General features: G+C 39.9%; 1 protein-coding gene across 1 annotated transcript in view; it reads left to right on the top strand.

Moving 5' to 3' along the window:
* Positions 1 to 24435, top strand: part of CNTLN (centlein) — a 189935-nt gene that overhangs the window by 24927 nt on the left and 140573 nt on the right. The window contains 4 exon segments of the mRNA XM_048292410.1: positions 8911 to 9045; positions 9630 to 9784; positions 16983 to 17013; positions 22572 to 22705. Of these exon segments, the coding sequence (XP_048148367.1) occupies positions 8911 to 9045; positions 9630 to 9784; positions 16983 to 17013; positions 22572 to 22705 (455 nt within the window).

The following is a 24435-nucleotide window of genomic DNA, read 5'->3' as shown; positions in this document are numbered from 1 at the left end:
GAGATTAGTGTCTAGGTTATTTTTTACTGTTATTTTTGTTTTATGCAGTGTCTCAAAACTTTTTTTCAGCAGTTATGTATCCCTGACATACATGCATCACTTCTCTGTTTGTTTCAAGGAAAACAATTTCTAACTGCTATGTTTAAGTGGCTAGGACACTCTCTTAGAATTTTAATTCTTCTTCTTCTGAAGACTGATAGATAGCTTACTGCAGAAATCTTTTAATTCTCTTTTTTATTTTTAACCTGTTGTATTTGATTTATAATAATTGTGTGTATCTCAAGTAGATCACTGATGCTGTTTTTTCCTTAAAAAGTAAGGTGAGGTTTTTGGAGGAATATTTGAAATTTTCAAATCCAAACAATTAGTTTAGCAGATAATGTTGGAGCAGGGAATATTCTTCTGCCATTTACGCAATAGATAAATTAAAATATCTTAACCTGTTTTCTTTAGAAGATGACATTAAAGGCATGTAAAAATAGCAGTAAACCTTTTCTTATAACATTGTTAATTAATTAGGTTTCAATTTTGATCTGGAGGAACTAAAGCTAATCTTTTTGTCCTAGACCTTGTAACGTTTCAAAACCTTATCAACTGATTATACTCTAGAGGGGTTAAAATAGTACTAGCTTGCCTCATTATCTGCTCTTGAAAATCTTCAGCTTGCTGTGCAAATCTGTATTAAAGCCCCTTTAATGGGTCCAATTGAAAGAAGCTTAATTCTACCTTCAGGCATTAATTAACACTGATAAATTTTTCTTGACTTTTGTACCTTCACCTGATTATATTTTTCTTTGTAATAAAATACTTTTATTAAATTAAGACAAATGTATGCAGACATTATTACCATCTAAATACTTTATTTTCAGTAGCATGTAAGCTTGATTATTCTTGTGTAATGAGGGACATGACAATAATTTTGGTAATAAGAAGTTCAGGTGAATGTGTCAGCAGTGTTGAGATTATGTGAATTTTATAAACGCTTCGCAAAAAAAGTTTGGTAAATAAGATTTATGGATACTGCAGACAAAGCGTGTTGAAGGGGACACTAACACAAATTTTTTTTCTTTAAAAAACAGTGACTCAAGTTGTACGTTGGAAAAGGGATCAGCCTTCAGTGGTGAAACGTGTTCTATGTAGCACCTTTGAACTGCATCAGTGAATTATCATATGTCTTTTTACCTTTCTGCTTGACATCTTCTAGTTAGTTTTCTCATAAAATTAAGGAAGGAAACCTTGTTAAGGAGCTGATCTCAGTGAGAAAGATGGGAAGAAAAATACACAAACAGTTGAAAATTGCTGATTTTGGTTTACTGATAGAACACTACCTGAGGTAGGTAGTATGATGACTATGGCTAATACCTGTGGGCTTTTTTGACTGCAGCAATTAATAAGCTCTAAGTTACAGTGTACCTTTACAGCTCATTAGTATTTTTGTATGAATTCCCAGTAGGAATGCTTTTTCTACCAGTTGAAAATATGTTTCTGTGAGGTAGCTTACTTCATTTTGAGTAAATAGTTTTTAAACTTAACTTTTTCCTACTTAACTCTGCAGAAAAGAAGCTATATTGGGTACTTATACAGCTGTGTTGTAAATCTATGCTTTACCTCTTTAATAACTCACATGAGTGGCCGTTCTTGAAGTTGGCTAAAGCTTCTGGGTCTTAGGCTTACTCAGCCTTCATATTCTTAGTGGTGTTTCTACAGAGATAGCCTGAAATGGTACCTGCACTTGGATTAGACAGAAAAATGTACAGTAAGTAAAGGAATGTGGTATCTCTTGTCCTCTGCCAAGTACACTAGTTTGAAATGCATGATTTCTTGAATATTGAGCAGAACTCAGTAGTCAAGCCTAGAAAGAAGAGAGAGATGTGGTCTTTATGATCTCATTCATCCTCCTGTGTTAGTGTCTAGTCGGGAAATTTCTTTACAGCCTGGTAAGAACAGTTATCATGTAGCCAGTGAGAGTTACAACAGAGTAGCTTTTTATTTGAGCTGAAAATGGTTTCTGTAGCCATTGGAATCTACTTTTACTGTGTAAGAGATAAACTTCTTCACTGTTTTTAGTATATTAATTGGTCATTGTAGTGATGCTTTTTTTGTTTTGTTTTGTTTTTTTCTTTCAGTTCTAAGGTCAGTAGGCTTTTAAGGGGTTGGATTTTATTCCCTGTTTAAGGACGTTTGATGAGGAAGCTTTTTGTATATCATGGCTTCTTGAATACAGGCAGATTTCCTGAAATTCAAGAAAATGGTTATGCTTTAAGGATCAAGTACCAGAAAGAAGCAGGTAGAGCCCTGTGGGATTAGATTGTGGCCTTATGAATCTGCTGACAACACTTCAGAAGGAGCTTGTCAGAAGAGTTGATCACAGCAACAGCTGTTCTTTATTTACTACACCTGATCTGGCAGCACTGATGTATATGAGTGTAATGAAATACTGCTGTGTCAGGCATAGATGCTAGTAGGTATCGATTCCTGCAGATCTCAGATCCTCCTGCTCTCTTCCAGAGGCAGAGGCTAACTCACTCTGAGCACCTTGTTTAAGCCTTGCTGGAAAGGAAAGCGTAGAAAAAATAATCTAAACCTAGTTCCGTTAAGATTGTGCTCTTCAATGAAAATAAGAGAAAAGCTCATTTAGCAGGGTATTGGATTTGATTGGAAATTAGTAGAGAGAATAGAGGATAGAAAGATCCTTTGGATTTTTTGTTTTCTGACCTAGAAGGCTGTGCTGCTGCTGTTTCAAAGTAGAGCTGCTGAGAGGAAAGAACAGAGAATAAATTTATTAGGCAGTGTTGCTGTACAGCACTGTGTTATGGGTTGTATAGAAAATCTGGTCTGTCCTGGTGTAGAGAATCACTAGCTGTGGCAAGACTGTCAGATTATGTTGTCGGTATTTGCTGCAGTTTTCCTGAGAGCTCAGTAGAGTAAAATGGACAGTAAATTTCGAAGTGTAGCAGATGCATTGCTGCAATACACACTACACTGCTTGGTATTGATGCTGAATTTATTATGGAGCTGCAGGTTTTCTATTTTGACGAAATGCTGTCTCATTTCCAAATTAGAGGTGTGTTTTTGCGAAAAACTGTCCCTAAATTTTTTGCCTTTGCAGGGCAAGGAGCTTGTGTGTTCCTTGTTTCAGAGATGGAAAGCCTGTTGTGGAAAACTACATGTGCCAGAAGCAGTATTTGGCTTCCTTGTCAATGCAAAAATGCAGTTGCTGGCAGTGCTTGCTTGCAGCAGAAGGAACTGAGAGAAAGGGATACAAAGGATTGTAAGATATTGTGGAAAATATCAGTAAAGCTTTGTTTTAGTGAACAAGAAGGAATGTGCTGCAGTGGAGTTGTAAGGAGCAGCATGAGGGGAAAGGAGGTGGTGCACATCATAAAAAAGTTCTTTCCAGGCTGTGACTTACTCAGTAGGTTGCTGGTGAGAGATGGTTCCATTGCTGCTGGTGAAAGTGTGGTGCTAGAGTTGCATAAAGCCACATTTCCACCACATGTTCAGGTAATGAAAAATTCTATCAGGTGTTTCGATTAAGATAGCAAACTTTGCTGAAAATAGCAAATTAATCACGCCAGACAAGTCCAAAGAGGGCGATAGGGAACATGGTGTTTATAATAGGTTATGCTGTTTGACCCGTCCTTAATCTATGGGTCAGGTGAGAATTCAGGAGCAAGGCTGACTAATAGTAGAGAAGTAAATACATATTCACGACCTGCAGGATGAGCAGGATGAAGTCAGCTGCTCATATTTCTGGTCTGCTTCTCTGTAGAACCATTTTAGTTGGTCCTCTTAAAAAAACTTTAAAGAATCTTGATTTTCTTTTCTACTGCCTGCAAAACAGACCTGTCCTTTTCCAACAGCACGTATATGGTAGGAAAGCACATTTGAATGGACAATGTTTTAAGAATGTTTTTCCTTGTATACATCTCTAAGTTACCATGTTGTATTTCATGTCTTAAATTGATAGAAATAGGCATTCAAAAATTCTCATTCATTTTGGGAACAGATTTATACATACCTGCTTGCAGGTTAATAATTTTTCTCAGAAACCATTTTTAAAATTGCTTTATCTCAGGGAATCCTGGAGAACATGGGATTGGATGAGGAAGAACAAACTTTGGTGTTACGAAAATCAAGTGAACTCCCCCACTTAAATTACTCTATATTTGTGGTTGCTTTTTTAATTTGTTTAAGATTGTTCTGGCAGAAGATTAGGAATGAAAAGTAAGAATTAAAAATGGGACATGCATTCAAAATACTGTTATATGTGTTACATTTTAATCCATTATATGTCAGCTGCTATTTTTCATTGTTTTTTCATCCTTGTTAGGAGACAAGTTTCAAGTTGAATACTTAGCTGTGAATACAGGTATGCTCTGGAGCCTATGGTAGAATCAGGTAGCACTGTTGGCATTTTACTTCTAGAGCAGTATGGATTTAAAAATAACTGATATTTTATATCATAACTAGCTACTGTCATTCAGACTCTGAAAGGACACTGTACAGACTGTAGAATGCAGCTGATGACTCTCACAGCACATGGTTACCTTTTCATGAACTATTTGCATTGAACTTCTGTTTGTCGTACATCTGAAAATAATTTAAGAATCTAATGAATAGTCATGAGATGAAAGAAAGGGAACTTCTTTTATTAGTTTTTTGTTTTGTTTTGTTTTTTTCCCTTTGTTTTGGAGGACTGTATGAGAATATGACTAGCAATGCTTTTTGTTAAATGTGCATATGAGTGCTCAAGAACCATGAGGATTAATAAAGTTGAAAAAATATAGAGAGAAATTTAAGAAAGCTTAATCAAGGGAAGATACAAAATGTCACTGGCACATTTCTAATGGTGTATACTTATTGATAAATTCCTGCTAGAAATTGAAAACAGGAAGGAGAGGAGGGGTTAAAAGTGTGGTAAGTCAACCTCAACTACTTGGCGAGGAAAAAGAGATGATGAAAGGGAGAAAATATGTCGTAAAATGTTGAAGTACAAATTCTGAGGAGAACTTTAAAAGAAATGGTATTCCCACATTTAAATTTAATAAAATAATTTCATTACTAAATTAATTTTTTTTCTGCATAAGATGTCAGGATTTTAACTTTATTAATATTTTTCCATGTGCTGTATTAGAAGTGGACTACTGCACACTAAAAGCTTCTGATAAAGAATGCAATGAAGAAAGCACAGAATCTAATATTTGTTACCCTGATCCTTTTGGTAGTAAAAATCAAATGCATGCCCCTTTGTTGCATTCATAGATGGACTCCATTAATATTGTTGTGCACAGAATTTTTTCATGAAGTGCTTCAACACCCAGTGTGTTGGTGCATTTCTGTATTAGCAGCAACATTGAAGGATATGTCAGTTTTGCATTTCTGCTAGATAGTTTTTACTCCAGTTTTGGTTAACTGCTTCAGATGAAATAAAATCCACTCTTACTTACATTTTATGAACCTGTATAGAGGTAGCTATGCAATACTGATTTAGTAGTGGAGTCTGATCTGATTTCAAAATGCAGAGTTAGGAGCTGGTTTCCCAACATTTTTGCCTCAACCGCCAAAATAAGAAAATTTGGAAAGCACTTAATGTACTAATAACATGTACAGCTGTTGTTTCATTGTTCTTTCTACACGCTTTTTATGTAGTAGATTAAAAAATATTTCGCTAAAGACTGGAATTTCAGTGATGATATCTGCAATATCAAACAGTATGTAACTTCTGGTAATTGTGTCCTAACTCACATTTTTTTTTTAATCAGACTCCTGGAATTAAAGGTTTGCTTTTGTCACCCCTTTCACTGTCTCCACAGTGAAAATTCACAAATGGGTAAAAATGAGGTTTTAATTTAAAACCTTTTTTTTTTTTTTTTGGCTATTCACATGAAGTATGGACAGATAATTTTGACATCCTACTGCTGTGAAAAGACTTATGTGTTCAGATTTAGGACAAAAAAAGGCTATTGTGTCCTTTTGGTTTTGATCTGTTGTTTTCATAGCAGATTTTCTCAGTTTGACTTAGTATGTGATTTTGCTTCCTCTTCAGATTAATATGAAGGTATTTAAAAAAGAAATAGTATTTGGTAGTAAACAGTGTAGCTGTATTATGGAAGCAAAAAAATTGTATTGTACTGTAGGTAAAGAGATGCCATGGGAAAGGATGAAAATGAATTCTGGAATGACAGTCCTCTGAGCGTCAAAAGGTCTGTTCCACCAGGTCACAGTGTTTCTTTCTGTGTACTGTTGCCTGGAGCACTCTGGGCTCCAGCAGTATACAGGGGATACTCTTTGATTCTTCCCACCTAAACAGAAGGGTAAAATCAGATTCTTTTGGTTTTGATTAGAACAAATTCATTTTAGAATAGGTTTCTTTCTTGGAAGTTTGTCAAAGTGTACTTTAAATGTCTTAGTTACATTAGGGTTTTTTATGGTTCTTGACCTCCAAGCTGTCAAACACTGCTTTTGCCCTATTGTATTCAAACAAGGATGACTGAGTCAACTCAAAGTGCAAGTTGAGATTGTTCTTGTGTAGTGTCAGACTGTCTATATAGTATCTAGACGAAAATCAGTAGATACTATGGGAATAGATGAATTCCTGATGGGTGTTTTACCTGGTGAAATCTGTCAAAATAACCTCATGTCAGAAGTTGCCCCATGTGTTGATTTGGTATCTTTTTTTCTCTGCTGTTTCCCTTGCCTACCAGAATAGGGTAGTCTTTTAGGAACACTGCTTGTGTTCTCTGCTGTAAGAAATCAATCTTTACTCTCCTATTATATGAAGTAATATATAGGTTGAGGAAGCAAAGTACAAAAACAGCTGCACAGGAAAAGGCAGATGATAGTTTACTTAATGGTCTGTATCTCAGAAATTCCTTTTTATAACCCTTATTTCTACCCAGTTATGGCTCCTGTGTAATACTTCTGGTTTTTTCTCTTCTTTATAAGTGCATGAAATAAGCAGATATGTGAGTAAAAGTTCAATTCATTTAGAGGAAAAGATAAGAGCATGCAAAGTGATGCCCGAAAAAAATGCTTTGAAACATAACATTTTTTTTTCCATGCAAGTGTAACTCACCTAGGTAATGTTTCACTACTGCTGCAGTAGATGACTTTGTAGACTACTCAGGTGAGTTTGCTGCTTAGTGATCGATATGGTATATTTGCCTTTTGATTGATTCAAAGTACTAAGTCAGTCAGTTGTGGAGATAAGTAATTAGTGTGCAAGTCTGATTCAGGATAACCCATCTGACTATTCTGCAAGGTATTCACAGTAAGTAGTTTATTTCAGTTGAAAATTAATCCTGAGCAATACAGAACAAACATTTGAAATATCTAGTTGCACTTTTGTACCATCGTGTCTCCGTTCATTCTCTAAATTGCTGGAAAACATCCCATTCAAAACAGAACCCAAATATATCTGATTTTGCTTCACAAATACACATATGCTTACCAGTTTCTGCACAGTGTATAATGAAACTAGGTACTAATATGATGTACCTGTGTTCTCAGGAATTAGATGCCTTAAAGAGCTGGAGCTTTTATGAAAATGTGTGTTTGTGAATTTTTAGGTCAGAGCCAATAGTCTCTTTCAGACAGGTGAGATTTTTAATGATGTTTTAAGGATGTCTCCAAGTACAGACTTTTGATAAATGTTAAGTAGTAATGAGCTAGAAGGAAGACTCAAAGGAGCCGCTTACTCTAATTCCATGAGGACCAGGGAGTGGGAGGGTAACAAACAAAATTACTGATGCTTTCCATAGTAATGTGGATACATACCTTTTTAAAGATTCAACTAAATCATCTCTGCCAGCAGTAGTTTATTTCTGCAAGTGTAATAATATATCCAAAGAGCAAATGTTTTGTCTTTTGAATGGTGAAAATGCGACTTCAAATGTACTGTTTTGCGTGTTTTTTACTCAGCACATTTTCCTTCTTTTTTATGTCTGACATACTTATGAACCAGATGTAAGCTTTAGACAGTGAAAACTCTTACATGTATTATCAGATGTATTGTAGAATAATCTAGAGGATTATTGTTTTGTTGTTAATTTTTCATATTTCTGTACACATTTCATTTTAGCTTGTGTATTAAAAGTGAAGCAGATAGACTTCAGTACTGACGTGAAAGTTTCATCAATTTTGTACCACAGTTATGGTGTCACTGCTAGGAAAATATTACAGATTAATGCCTTTTTGATTTAGAAAGAGATGAGACAAAATAGACTGTGGAATTAAAGCAGACTCCTTCAGAAAAACACAGTTCTAATGGCATTGCAAGTATCATGAGAATCAAATGAAATTATCACAGAAACTTGAAGTTCTTGTTTTATGGCAGTGAGATTTTTCTGTTTGTGGGTGAACTGACCCATAGTATGTGTTGAGCAATGTTGTATTATTTTCCTTGAGCTCTAAATTCAGCCAGACTTAATTCTCTTTAAAACTATTTTGTATCATAATCGTTTTGGTAGCCTCACTTAATAGTCATTTCTGTTTATTGTCACAAAATATGGAAGTTGTGGAGAATTTTGAATTCAGCTCTTTGGTTTAATTTTTGATGCACTAGCAGTGCAAGTTAAATGGTATTCTAATATATTCTTAATCCATAAACACAGATATAACTTCTGTAAATGACTGTTTTTGTATAAGCTTCATTGAGTAATTTCTATTCAGTTCTGCATTTATAGGCTTCTTTGTTCAGTAGCAGCAGAATATTTGGTTCCTCATTTGCATTACTGTGTCTTACAGTCATTCAGCTTTGAGTATGATTAAAGTACTAATGAATTAAAATAATGCTGTAAAAACTGCATATGTCAGATAGTTACATTTCATAGGCCTAAAACACAGGACATGCATGCTCTTCTGCATTTGCTTTTTGTCTATGAACAAATTTTTTTTTTTTTTAAATAGAGACTCACAGGACAGCAGCAGGAGATAAACAGCTTAATGCAGAGAAAAAGTGCTGTGGATGAGGAAAATACCCGTTTGAAGAATGAATTCGGTAACTTGAACCGGAAATTTAAAGATAAAAGCCAAGAACTTAAGGTATATTGACTTGTACATAGTTTTGTAAGACTGTAGCTTTGAAGTACTTCTTTAAGCAGTGTCAGCCTTTGTGGCACAGAAAGTGACAAGCTTGGAGAAAAAATTGCCTTAAGCCTTGCTATACCTTACCGTTTTCTCACATGCCAACTGAGAAAGATGCTTTAAAGCCAAGAATCCAAGCTTGTAACTTTCAGATAAATAGTTAATGATGGAAATGGAGCAAAGAAAGTAGAAGTGTGAAGATGTGGCTTCTTGTAATTAGATTCTGATGGGACTGGCATTATTAATTGATAAAGCTGAGGTCTGGGAGGATATGTCTGTGTGGGTCTCAAAAATAGCTGGGGACAGCATCAAAGGCAGCTTGATCAATTAATGGGCTCTTTGCAAATGTGTACTCATCACAGCTGTCATCCAGCTAAAAAATATGACCCATCCACCTGCATGAAAGAGGCCAATAAAAGTACACAGGTGACCTTGGCCATCAAATATAGAAGAAGCTGCTGTGAGGGTAAAACTGCACAGTTTATATTTGCTGATTAGTTCTCACTTTTTTGTTTATCGGCCCTTGTGGTACTGTTCTACAGGACACTGAGGAGTGTGCACGAAAGAAGGAAGAGCAAAACAGACTGGTTATAAAAAACCTGGAGGAGGAAAATAAGGAATTAAATATATGCTGTGCTGACCTGCTAAGTGACCTGGAGAAACTGAGGAAACAGGAGGCACAATGGAAAAGGGAAATGTAGGTACAAAAATGCTGTTAGTGAGGATCTTCTTGTTATTTTTCTAAGTCCGTGAGAGACTTTTCTCTCTCACAGAAGAGGTAGCAGGGAATGTAAACAACCAAGCCACCCGCAACCTTGGAAAGTCTTGTTTATGGTATAGTAGAAAATATTTTGATAATGGATGTTCTAGGATTTTGGCCAATCACCCCCAAGGGGTGGCTGGTCCTTTGTCCAATTAGACTATGAAGAAGAAAGTCTATAAAAGAGTTTGCAAAATAATTAAATAAATCAATCTTGCTGCACAATTCCTGCCTGCTGGATCTTCTCCTCCTCGTCCTCCCTATGGCTGCGGGACACGGTGATATACCGTAGGAACCAGGCCCGCGGTAATATTTGGTGCTGCCCGACGTGATTTGCACTCTCTGACGTGTCCTGCTGCTGCGAGCCAAGCCGAATTCCTGTAGAGGTACGCTGTTCCTTTTACCCCCGGGACCGGGAGGTCCGACAGAACTGAGAAATGGCGAACAGCGGCTCACAGAACGATGCTGTCGTACTGGTCTGGAAGGGTGTGTTTAGCATATTGCACACCTCCATTCCTGAAAACTAAGTTCGGGAATTATTAGACTGGGCTACTTTAAAAGGGATTTCCATGGACAGAGATACTGCCCTGGACTTTTCCTTATGGCAAGAACTCGGCTCTGCTGTCCGACACATGCTCCCGACTGGGGAGCCGGCAGCGTTAGAATTATACAAAACCTGGCAGTCGTTATTTATTCTGCTGACAGCCCTTGACTGTGATAGCAGGGCTGGATCGCCTGTCTCGGTGATGAGTGACGGAGGAATGTCCGAGGGGGGCCCTGCTGACTGGGCTTCCGAGGCAGATGATGGTGGATTTGGAATAACCCCCCCGGCTCCACAGGCAGAGCCTGCGCCGGCTCACCCTGCACAGTCTCAGGACTCCGCAGCCCCCAGGAACCCCGCGCCGCCAGAGGCGGGGGGGTCAGGGCAGAGGCAGGGTGCACAGCCTGCCTTGCCGTTCGGCTGGACGGCAGCCACGGCTTATCCAGGGCCACAGATCCGTGGCTTAGCAACTTGGACACCCAGAGGGCCTCCTAGTTCGGTTCCATATGCACCTGGATCTAACTTAGCGGGCGTTGCGCCGGGCGTGCCTCCCCCGGGACTGCCTGGCTATGGCCTGCTGCCCTCCCTGGCGCTGGACTGTTCTGCGCAGTCGCAGAACCGAACCATGGACTTTTTTATGCAGCATTTGCCCTTTCTGACAGAGCTACGAAACCTATCCCGAAGGATGGAGGACTTGCTCAGCCTGTTAGAGCGGCGAATGCCCGAGCCCGCGCCGCAAGCGGCGCCAGCGCTGGCCATGCTGTCCGCGCCGCCTGCGCCCACCCCGCTCCCCCCGCCAGAAGCGGGAGCCGCGGCTCCGAGCCGAGAAACGGCGCGGCCGGCGGCGAAATCGGGAACAGCACTGCCGCAGGAAAACCCGAAAGCGGCAGTGGCTGCTGAGCGGCGGGCAGAGGCGGCGGCGCCGGGAGCATCCGCAGAGAACGGACCGGCAGCGGCGCCGGGCGCGTCCGCGGAGCGCCGGCCAGAGACGGCGGCGCCGAGCGCGCCCGGAGAGCGCGAAACAGCAGCGGAAGTGGCGACCGCACCGAACGCGGCTGCTGTGTGGGAGACGAGCGCGGCGCCGGGCGCAGCCGTAGCCCCAGAGTCAGCTTCAGCTTCAGTACCGGCTTGGTCAGATCTGGCCGAGACGGCCTCCCGTAAAGAGACTGCTGTAAAAACTGCCGCGCAGCCAGCTGCAGTCTGTCCTGTCTGTTCTGGCTCTGGCGAACTTAGCCAAAGTGCCCCCCCCCCCGTACATTTCTGTTCCCTCCCAGCACCCCAAAGTTGCCTTTGCCTGATGATTCCTCGTCAGGCAGTGAGGCAGATGAGGTTCTGGCTCCAGGTCGTCAGGCGGCTGTAGCCGCGCGGTGAAGAAAAAGGCTGCGCCGGTCTCGCCCCTGGACCTTTCCGGACTGCACGGTAACAGTGCGTCCGACGCATTATAATCGCTTTCTAGAGTCTCTTAAGGTGCAAGCATTGGGGGAGGGTGACTGGAGGTTATTAGAAATCCTTGGACTGCCAAATAGATCTGAGGATTCTGGGGGTAACCGGGGAGCTGTTACACTCCATCCACAGGCTGTGCCAGAAGTTCAGGATGGTACTGGTTCCCCAAAAGAGATCCGAGCTTTATCAGTGTATAAGGCTCTCCCAGATTCAGGGGAGCATGACAAGCATGAGGTAATTGCTTGGAAAGTTGCCCAGGACCTCCAATCCAAGGTGGCACAATATGGGCTAGGTTCTGCTGAGGTTATGCAAATAATAAGGGTGATAAATACAGATTTGCTTTCTCCATTTGATATCAGACACTTAGGTCAAATTCTGTTTCAACCTGTACAATTTACAGTTTTTGAGAAAGCCTGGAGAAGGCTGGCCGACAAGACTGCATTAGCAAATTTGCAGCTCCCTGCTGCTGATCCTAGACAGACAGCAGGAGTGGATGCTTTGATGGGGACTGGTCCCTTCTCTGATCCCAGTCTACAGGGTAACTTGCCCTCTAGCATCCTGCAGCAAGCTCAACAGGTCGGCATGGCTGCCCTGTTGAAAACCATAGAGTTGTCAGCACCCAGAAAGCGATATACTGAAATAGTTCAAGGGAAATCAGAGTCATTCCTTTCTTTTGTAGAGAAAGTCGCTGCTTCTCTCGAGAAGCAGGTTGAGGATGACGGGTTAAGACAGATGTTGTTAAGGCAGTTAGTGAGAGATAACGCAAACAAGGAGTGCAGAAAAATCATAGATGCCTTACCAGGGGATCCTGAGGTAACAGACATGGTCGAAACCTGCGCTAAGGTGGGATCTGGGAACCAGAGAAGGTCTGCTTTGGCTGCGTTCCTGCAGCCTGTTCACGCATCTTCTAGTCGTGAACCAAAGCAACCAAAACAGGTGAAAAAACGGAAGCCGCCTAAGCCGAGCCAAAAAGAGAACACACCAATGCCCCAGTGCAAGAGGTGTGGCAGGCCAGGGCATTGCACAGGCTACTGTAGATCCCGGACTCATGCCAATGGTCAGCCTTTGTCGGGAAACTTCCGCCGGGGTGCAAGGAGGGGGAATTGCTCTCCGATGCAGTCGCTCCCCCAGAGAGTGGCACAGGTACAGGCACAGGCCTACCCAGCCACCCTAGAGACAGCACCCACGGATCAGACGGGTTTGACGTCCACACTGCAGCCGCAGTCGTCTTAGACTCTAGCGGTATTTATAAGGTTCCCTTGCATGCATATGGACCCTTAGCCCAGGGATCCAGTGTGATGCTGATGGGAAAACCTGACGTTGCCCATCAAGGAATCATAGTGCACTCAGGAGTTATTGACACTGACTTTAAAGGTCAGATTTGCGCTATGGTCTCCACGCAAAAACCCCCTGTAACTATTCCTGAAAAGACCTGCCTTGCTAAATTAGTGCCTTTTAAGTCTTGTGTCCCCAGGATAGAAAAACCAACTCACGAAGATAACGGCAGTGGATCTATGGGACTTCTGCAGGCCTTCTGGACTGCAGACATCTCTGACCAAAGGCCACAGATGACCTGTACCCTGGTCCTGCCGAACGCCCATCCACCCCGGCCTCAGCTTCGAGGTTTGATTGATACGGGTGCTGATGTAACTATCGTATCCTTCTCTGCGTGGCCTCCCTCATGGCCTTTAGCCCCGGTGGGATCGGCCATCGCAGGATTAGCAAGAACTATTTAAGCAAACGGCCTGTGATGGTGAGGGACCCAGAGGGGCACACAGCTACAATTAGGCCTTATGTTACTACCACTTCCCTTAACCTTTGGGGGCGGGATGTGTTGGCAGCTTGGGGCGTACGGATTGGGACAAATTTTTAGCAGGGGTCACTGTGTGTAAGGGCGCACAGCATCCTACACTGCCTTTGCGGTGGTTGACTAACACACCAGTCTTTGAGCCGCAGTGGCCCCTACCAAAAGGGAAGTTAGACGCCCTTCATCAGTTGGTTCAGGAACAGTTACAACAGGGGCACCTTGAACCTTCTACTAGCCCCTGGAATACTCCTGTTTTCGTAATTAAGAAGAAATCAGGGAAATGGAGGTTATTGCAGGACCTCCGGAAAGTTAATGCAGTAATGGAAGGTATGGGGGCATTGCAGCCTGGCATGCCCTCTCCCACCATGATTCCTACGGAGTGGGACATCCTGATCATTGATTTAAAGGATTGTTTTTCCACAATTCCTTTGCATCCTGATGACAAACCAAAATTTGCCTTTACTGTGCCTGCCATTAACAATGCTGAACCTGCTAAGAGATACCAATGGAAGGTCCTCCCTCAAGGGATGAGGAACAGCCCAATTATCTGTCAGTGGTATGCCGCCCAAGCTTTAGCCGGAGTTCGCAAGCAGTTTCCTGATGCACGCTGCTACCATTACATGGATGATATCCTGGTGGCAGCATCCACTCGGGACGAGCTGCTGAGAATACAGCCTCAGCTGCTCTGCATGCCTATGGATTAGAGGTAGCTCCGGAGAAAGTTCAACAGCATCCTCCTTGGAAATATTTAGGAGTGAAAATTTTGGACCAAACTATCCAACGCCAAGAGGTGCAATTCCCGGATTCGATTAAAACCTTGAATGATGCTCAAAAGCTGTTGGGTGTCATCAATTGGTTATGACCTTATTTAGGTCTAACTGCAAAGCAGCTTTCCCCTCTTTTTAATACATTAAAAGGGGATCCTGATCTGAATTCACCTCGGGAGTTGACTCCGGAAGCGTGGCAAGCGCTGCAGGAGGTCCAACGGGCTGCTTCCACTCGTCAGGTTTATCGAGTGGATCCCTCCATTGCTATCACTGTTTTCATTACTATTCCAGACCTCCATCCTGCAGGTATCATTGGACAGTGGAATGCACAATGGCCTGATCCTTTGCATATCCTAGAATGGGTCTTTTTGCCTCACCAGCCAAAAAGGACTGTGACCACAGTGTTTGAATTGGTCGCTTCTCTGATAATCAAATGCCGTCAACGGTGTTTGCAACTGATGGCTGCGGATCCTGCAGTAATTGTCATTCCGATCTCAAAGGAATACTTTGAGTGGAGCCTCATCCATAGTGCTCCTTTGCAAAGCGCGCTGCAAAACTTTTCAGGGCAGATCACTTACCATCTGCCCAGACATAAATTACTGCAGTTGGCAAAACTGACCGTACTTTCCTTGCAGCTGAGAAATAGTTGAGTGCTGGTGCAAGGACCCACCGTCTTTACGGATGGTTCAGGGAAAACTGGGAAAGCCATTGTTACCTAGAAGGAGGGATCGGAATGGCAGGTGCTGAAGGAACACAAGTCAGGCTCTGCTCAGTTAGTTGAACTAAGGGCTGTTACCATGGCTTTTCAGCGATTCTCACAGGAACCTTTGAATTTGGTTACTGACTCTGCTTATGTAGCATATATCACCCAACGCTTAGATTGTTCACTTCTGAAGGAGGTGAACAATGCGGCTCTGTTTTCACTGTTGCAAACCTTGTGGTCTGCGATTCAGGCTCGAGTGCATCCATATTACATTCTGCACATTCGAAGCCACACCGATTTACCAGGGTTTCTAACAGAAGGCAATGCCAGGACTGACATGCTGGCCAACCCTGCATGGGTAGGGCCTCAGCCTGACAAAATTGCACAAGCCAAGGCATCGCACTGTTTCTTCCATCAAAGCGCACATACCCTGCAGAAGCAGTTTCATTTAACGCCAACCGAGGTGCGCGACATTGTCAGCGCTTGTGCTGTCACGGACTCCTTGTGCCTTTGCCAGCAGGGGTAAACCCCAGAGGGCTAAAAGCCTTGCAGATTTGGCAGACAGATGTAACTCACATCCCAGAATTTGGATGGCTAAAATATGTGCACGTGTCTATTGACACTCTTTCTCCTCGGCTATGTGGGCTACTGCTCACGCTGGAGAGAAGGGCCGTGATGTCATTGCCCATTGGAAATTGGCTTTCTCAGTCCTGGGCGTGCCAGCTTCTGTGAAAACCGATAATGGTCCTGCCTACGCCTCGGAGAAGACGCGGCAGTTTTTACACCTATGGGGTGTAGATCATACCTTTGGTATCCCACATTCTCCTACTGGCCAAGCCATTGTCGAACACGCTCATGGTACTTTGAAGCGTGTTTTGGACAAACAGAAAAGGGGAATGCATGGAGAAACCCCACAGAGCCGACTAGCAAAAGCTTTGTATACAATTAATCACCTTACAGTACCACAAAATTCAAATAATCCTGTTATTCTGAATCATTTTCTCTCCTTGCAGTCTGCAGGCGACAGACAGACAGCTGCCCCGGGCAAAAGTCTGGGTACGGAATTTACTCACTAACCAGTGGGAAGGCCCTCATGAGCTTATCGTTTGGGGTCGTGGGTATGCTTGCGTTTCCACAGATACTGGGATATGGTGGCTACCTGCAAAATGCGTTCGCCCTGACCTACGGCAGCAGAGGCAGAACAGGCAACCTCCAAATGATGACCAGAGCGCCAACCATCCAAATGGCGACCAGAATGTAGATCATCAGCCTAATGACTCTTCTGATGATGACCAGGATGTCAACCATCAGGCAGATGGTCCTTCTACAAGCAGAGACTGGGATGGTCCTTCCACAAGCAGAGACTGAATTTTGAATTTCTTGTTATAGAGTCAGATAGTTAAAGCCTTAAGGACATTTTTAGAATTAATAACTGATGTAGATTTCTATTTAGGATTAATAGTAGGGTTGTTATCTTATAAAACAAAAAGGGGGAATTGTAGGTACAAAAATGCTGTTAGTGAGGATCTTCTTGTTATTTTTCTAAGTCTGTGAGAGACTTTTCTCTCTCACAGAAGAGGTAGCAGAGAATGTAAACAACCAAGCCACCTGCAACCTTGGAAAGTCTTGTTTATGGTATAGTAGAAAATATTTTGATAATGGATGTTTTAGGATTTTGGCCAATCACCCCCAAGGGGTGGCTGGTCCTTTGTCCAATTAGACTATGAAGAAAAAAGTCTATAAAAGAGTTTGCAAAATAATTAAATAAATCAATCTTGCTGCACAATTCCTGCCTGCTGGATCTTCTCCTCCTCCTCCTCCCTATGGCTGCGGGACACGGTGATATACCGTAGGAACCAGGCCTGCGGTAATAGGGAAACATCTGGCAATGATGCCAGAATAAAGGTATGAAGTGGAATGGACTCCTAGATGTTATTTGAGAATTAACTTCTCCAGACATTTCACTACAAGTTACTTTCTTTAAATAGCAAGTTATATATTCAAATCTACCAGTGGGGACTTGCATTCATTTACATTCTATCACTTAAGACCCACAGCTTTTTAAAAATTGATGCTGCAAAGCAGGAATCTGACTTCAAATAGTCATCTTAAAATGTAATCATTAAAAAATAGAAGATGCTGTACTTTCAGATAATATATATGTGTGTAAAATAATAAAAGCTTAAAAGTATTACCACAATTTTTTTCTTGATTTGTAATTTATTTACCTATAATCTTGTTGCAGTAGACTTGATCTTCATTGTTTTGGAAGAACATGTAGTTCCAAATACACTGTGTCCTGGCCTCCAAAGATCTCTGTTCTGTAATGGGTCTTATTATTGCTTAGAATATATTAAAAAGTTTATGATAGTTTATGGTAAAGCGAAAAAAGGAAATAACTGAATACATGGTACAGAGTATTTTCTCTTATTTAGATGATACTTTTTCCTGTTTCCTGGTGGAAGTTGGCTAGTGTTTTTTAAATTCCTCCAAGAAATGAGCCACAAACATGCTATCTTAGTGTTCAACAGCTGCCTATATACACACCTAGGTAGTGGATTCTTTTTGTTTACATGACTAATGTACACTTACAATGCTGTGTTCTTTTACATTATCGAAGTATATTCATTGCCTTAATTATCTAATTAACACGTCACCCAGAAATGCCCTTTTTTCCTGAACTAGGAATTTTGGTGATGCTTCTGATTGTTATGGTGATGGAAACTCTTTTGAAAGAGCTTAATTCAGATCTCACGGGAAGTAAAGTTCTTGCAAATTGACTTCTTTGGACTGGTTATGATGAAAGCGTTATAGGGTTCCCAGGAGAAGAAATTATTTGTTGATTCTTGGGAAAGAAAAATCTACTGTGCGCCAAACTGATAAAATAATTTTTAAGTTGTCAAATGTAATACTTGTAATATTGGACAAATTATTGAAAATCTGTTACCCATCCCTTCAATGAACACAGAATAAGTTTTATGTCTCTGTCTTTGTGGCTGATGAGGCACATTGATGAGTGAAAGAGCTGGGTGATTGTAGGGATGAGAATTAGTAGAGTTGGTATTTCAGAGGGGTTTTACAAGCAGGTTCAGCTGGTGTCTAGAGTGTGACAGAGGGTACTTCTGGGGATGGGTGTTGCCTGAGACAGCCAGGGATGTCACACAGTTGGATTTGCTGTTTACAAACAAGGAAGAACAGATTAAGAAAATAATAATCAGTGGCAGTCTTGGCTATAATGACCATGAAGTTGTCAAGGCCAAGACCTTGAGACAATGATGGAAGGAAAGTAGCACAGTAGAGTCCTGGAATTAGAAGCAGAGTCTTCAGCTGTTCCGGGAACTTGTCGGTGGAATCCTGTGAGAAGCAGCCTTGAAGAGTAAGGAGCTCAGGAAAAACTATCATGTCTTTAAAGACAGCTTCCTCCAAGCCCAAGTATGGTCCACTGTGATATTCAGGAAAAAAAGTGGATGCATGAGGAGATCAGCTTGGCGAAACAGAATTCACCACTAGACTCCAGTGTAGGCTGCAGGTGGAAAACAGTATTCAAGAAGTGGAAACAGTGAAATCTGTAAAGGAGGAGTTGAGAAACATTGTCTGGAAGGGTGGTGGTAACCTACCTGCAGTTTAGAGTTGCAAATAATGACTGGTAAAACCAGAGTTTCTTGCACTGCTTTATCAGTGAAAAGCTGAACAAGGAAAATGGGGATCTGCTGCTGAAATGTAACAATTATAATTACAAAAGGTAATAGATACAGCAGAGGTACTAAATGTTGTCTTTCCCTCAGTCTTCTCCAAGACATCCCCAAAAGTTTGTGCCTAGAGAGAGACTTCAGTGTGAAGTACTAAGAATGGATGTGTTAGAAGATACCTGAGGGAACTTGACTAGTACACGTCCATTGGGACAGCCTGAGATGAACTGCGTCCAGGGGTGCTGGGAGTGTTGGCTTCCTCTCAGCCTTTAATTTGGGAGTTGAATCAGCATCTTTTTGTACATGTTTTTTAGTACTAAACAAGGAATTTTACAATATTAAAGATGTGTTGTATGCAGATGTTATCAGTTAGTCTCCTCTATCTGAAAGAATAAAAAGAGTCCTTATCAAAATGAGCTAGCCCAACATTGCCTTTAAAACGTGTATTAGATGCTAGAAATGTAACATCTAAATCACAGATTGCTTCTTTGGAAAAATGGTCGCCTGTACAGAGGCTGAACTAAGTGTTATTAGCCTTTTTTTTTCTTTTTTTTTTTTCCCCCCCCCAGTCTTTAAACCATATCCATTGAAGAAAAGTGCCACTTCTCACTTTCAAAGACTGGTTGTTTTTCCTAACCTACTGTAACCTGAATTCGGGTATAAAATTCAACTTCTTCAAATTGAGAGAAAGGAAAATCTGCTATGGCTAGTTTGTCCTTTCAAAGAACATTTCTTTAAAGTTTTGTCATATTAGCTGAAATCAGAGTGAGACAGGTTAACAGGAGGATACCTGATAAGGTGGCAAAAAAGTTGACAGTAGTGTTTTATTGTTTGTCCTTTCTGTATGTACCTTCATGTAAATAATGTACAGTGTACAGAAAGTTGACTTAGGTCTTTGCTTTCTGCCTAAAATAGTTCTTGAGAAGTTTTTGTGCTTCTTTTGTGCTTCCCAGAGTTTTCTATATATCCTAAAAGTGAACAAGTGGAAAAGTTGCCAACCAGCCATCTGTCTCCCTATCTAAGAATCAATTAGGTATTTGAGTTATTTGATTGTTCTTTAGGTGAAGGTTACTTAAGCTACTGTTTATTATCAAGATGACTTTTTCCCCAAACTCAAGTCACAAAAGGTTTTGTATGTAGATGAAAAAATGTCAGGCTGGCAGATTTTAAGTGGAAGTGAAGTAAAAGCTAGTGGAATTGCTTACTGGTGCGTTGTTTGTTTGTTTTTGTTAATTCCTAGTTAGCATGGTACTTCTTGAAGTTTCTAAAGTCTGAAGGTCAGAACTTCCAAAGAAACAGGCATCTCTCTCAAGAGGAGCCTACGATTTTAGTTCCACTGAAAAATGAGAGTTTTATTGAGATGGGACCTTGAAAAATTACTCTCACTTCTGTCATAATATGTAACAGGAAAAAGCGTGAAAACAAAGCTACTGTCTTTGAAAGTGACTTTCAACGGGTTTGAAGCTACAAATAACAAAACTGTAGTGTTAATTCATAGTGACTCCATAATGGGCATAACTGTGCTGCCTCATGCCTTGGTTTTTTATGCTTTTCATTTTGAAGTTCTTTTAAATTCACCTTCTCTTGCTGTCTGGCAGTGTTTAAGTCCGGGTTGGATAAGGCCTTGAACAAGCTGACCTAGTAGATCTCCCTGCCCATGGTGGGGAGGCTGGAACTAGATGACCTTTCAGATCCTTTCTAACCCAAACCATTCTATGATTCTGTTTTAGATTTCTGATTTCAGTATTAAGCTGAGCTTTTGTACATCAGTATGCAGTATTTCAGTAGGTAAGGTGTTTGTATAACAAGTTTTTTCTTTCCCTATTTTCATGTTTTTCAGTAATGCTTCCAAAAAACTCAAGCTTTCAAAATTGGTTCAAAAGATTGACCTGATTAATTTCTTACTTGAAAGCAAGAGCTGGAGTCACATATGTCACAAATGGAAGTACTGAAGGATACTTTTTTATAATTTTAAATTCTGCCATTAGATAACTTCTAAAGTTGTATTTATGACAAAATAATGTGTTACGTATTCTCTGTATTGTACCGTGCAATGGGTGACAGGAACTTACAGCACTGGTAACGTTAGATTTTTTTCATCCCTTCCATGGAAAACCTCTGCAACTCTATAGTGTGGTATTAAAAATAGTCATATAGAATTTATTCACAGAATATATGAACTATTACAGTTTTTGTTCACATATTCAATACCTTTAGCTGCAGAGGAGAAAAATACTGAGGAGAAACCCTACAATTATTTGTCTGCAAGTTACAAATACCTCATTACATTAAAAAAATTTCTTCATATGTTGATAGTGAACTGTCTCCTATCATTTTGATTTTTTCGTTATTCAAGGAAAAATAAGGTTTTTTACCTAGCCTTTGACATTGAATGGTGACTCCTTTGTTGGGTACACCAAGTATATAGCCTGATATTTGTCAAGAAACAAATTAATTTCCTACCTCATTCACCTGTGAATTTTGGTATTTCCTTACATCAATGTTACTGTTATTAACAGGACATCACAGTTCTTGTAAAATTTCATGGAATTTGATTGTAGTACACTTCTCATACATCTAAATACTTATAAGACATTTTTATGCAATTTTAAGGAATTTTATTTAGAATTTAATTATTCACTTTTCAGTTATAGAAATATTTTGATAACCTCAGTATTTGAGATATTGCTGAAAGGGAAAAATATACATTTCTTTATGTCTCTAACGAAGTCGGTATGTAAATGGAAAACTAATGCACTCTTGGCAGTAGATTAGGGATGATATTCTACTAGGAGGCTTTTATTTTAAATTATTAATGAATCATTGAATATTTGCCTTACTGAGAACGAGTGGTTGCATCTGTGAGTAGCATGATTCCAAAGCAGGTCTAAGGCTGTTGCCAGCGTCTGAAATTCTGTTCTAGATGTTGCTGTAGTATTTGTATTTCCATTCTTGCCTCAAAACACTCTGGGGAGAACAGTCATACAAAGCTTCCTGAGGACTGATGTGCTCTTCTGAGGGAACTCTGGCAAGGTTTATGTAGAGATTGAAGTCTTGCTTGAGTAAGGTGCCTTACTGCTGTGTTTCCTGGATACACCTTCACAATTTGCTGACTAACTTCTAGCTTAGGGCAAAAGGCAGAGCCTTGCTTGTTTACACTGTTTTCAGTGAGCACTTTCAGAAGTTTTCTTGTATGCTGTTTCTTTTCCTGAATAAACTATTCCTTGCATTGTATTAACAGATCAAAATAAGAGCAGGTTCAACAAGCAGTCTCAAAAATGAATCTGTATCTGTGGTTCTTAGTTCATATACACAATATTGTAAATTCTTCTGAGAGCTGAAAACAATGAATGCATAGCTGCTTTTTTTTAGGAGCTTCTACATAGAAAACAAGGTTTAATCAGTTCAGTAGTTAAATAGGGAACTACTGTTTTGCAAAGATTTAATTCAGGATCCTCCTTCCACATCCAGCAATTGAACTAAGGAAAACTTCTTAGAGTAAAGAAGTTGTGGCCACCTAAAATTGGAAACGCGCATTTTTTTCTGGTATTTCACATTTTTCATACATGCTCATATACCTATATGTATTTGCTTAGACCACAATAAGTGTATGCATGTATGTATGGACATCTATTTATCTATTTACATCTATATGTATATATATGGACATATATATGGACATCTATATATCTATTTACATAGATAACTTGCATAGTAGATTTTAATTATTTCTTCTGCATTAGCTTTAATGAATTTCAAATACTTTCTTTGCAGAATTTGGAAACTGATTTAGCAGAGACAAGACAACAAATAAAAAGTTTGCACAGTATATGCTGTAACTTGTCATCTCAGGTAGCTGTGAAAGAGGAAGAACTTTTCCAAAAGGATTGTGATGAGGTCAAAGCTAAGTAAGTATTTCATAATGACTTCAAGTCTGAATCCTCTCAAAAGGACTGTTGTTCCACTTACAAAGCAGTATCATGCATTAGAGATGTGCAACAGTGTGTTTTAACATTCTGTTGCACAAGACCTAAGGCTTTTGGAAGTCTACCAGTTTATGTAGACTCGTTCTGATACATTTTGACTCTTGCTGTATCTTACCAGTTTTTGAGTAGTGATAGACTTAAAACATTACAGTTCTCTAATTAGCTTTGGGTCAGAGAACTACCAATCTCTACTGAAAGTAACAAAGTAACCATTATGATTAGTGACATAAACATTAATTAGAAATGCTAAATGCCCTAAACTTGAAAAGGCTTTAAGCCCAAGTTTAACTTTTTAATTAGAGTCATATCTGACAAGTCAGCAAAAGTCTACATAGGCCTGTGCTAAAGGTTTAAAGTGCAATGATTTAAGCTTTATCTTAGGTCTCACACACTATTTCTTCACACTGAATCTGTAAGATTAGTGCTGCATTATTTGTGTCTTTGAAAAGAAGTAAAGGACAGAATGAATTACATGAATTGAAAAGACTACTGAATTCTCCAGAATGAAGGTAATGTCAGAAGATAATTGGTAACTTTAAGTGGATTGTCAGGAAATTGCCCGTTTTTTACTTCTTAATTTCAGAGGCATACACAGTGTTTAACTTCTATGATAGATAAATAATATTCCCTTCAATATTCCTTTAAATTGACGTTTTGCCTGAAGAGCTGCAGTTGGGAAGTAGAAGTAATTGGTATGGATACTTCTCTTTACTTTCCAAGCACAAATATTCTTTCTATCAGGAGTCACTATCTACATGTTTTTTGGGGAAAAAAACAAAAACCAAGAAATATGATTTTTGATGCATCTGACCTAAATTGTCATCTTGTTGAAATCTTTACAAGAAAACTGATGTCTTGTTTTATTCATGTTTAAAAGGAATAATACCAGTTTGGTTTAAAAAAGTCAATAAACATGGGCAAGCTTATTGGGAAATTGTATTGAAAGAGGAAATCAGTAGCATTTGTGAAATTCAGCAATGGACTAATAGAATTTATCTCCTGAAATTATTCTCAGAAAAATATATATGTGTGAGGACAGAAAAGAAGGCATTTTAGTCAAGTAATCAAATTAACAAACTTACTGCTTGCTGGTTTCAGCTTAGGATATTGCAATCTGAGTTGGCCAAATCATTGAACTTCAAATTTCTCAAAATATGTTCTTTGTTATTCACTACAAAACAACCTCTTAGAATTTGGCACAAACATCTCATTAAAATACGGAATTAAAATAAGGGCATTTTTGAACATAAGGTCTGAACATGAGGTAATAAAGAGATGAACAGCATACTTATTTTAAAGTAAGTCTTTTTCTGTGTTTTTTTCCATATAACCAGTCCTCTAAATTTAAGGAAAACAGTAAATCAATCAGATGGGGTTTTTTGTATGCTTTAATGTTTTCCTACCTAGACACTTAGTGGTATTGCAATGAATAATAGTATTTTTGATATCACTAGTATGTGAATTACACTTCACATGTCTTTATGTATATGTTTGATCAATATAATTCATTGTCTGCTAACTTCTTTCTGCTAATCTTTCTCAATGAACTTCAGCTACAAATTTCTTGTTGACATTTCTGTTATGAAGAAAGAAGGCTTACACTTATATTTTGTAAAATTCACAGTTCCAGTAGTTAGCAATACATACTAAGA

The sequence above is a fragment of the Corvus hawaiiensis genome, chromosome Z (assembly GCF_020740725.1).
Source record: "Corvus hawaiiensis isolate bCorHaw1 chromosome Z, bCorHaw1.pri.cur, whole genome shotgun sequence".
Lineage (NCBI taxonomy): Eukaryota > Metazoa > Chordata > Aves > Passeriformes > Corvidae > Corvus > Corvus hawaiiensis.
This window is presented reverse-complemented; position numbering and strand designations above follow the sequence as displayed.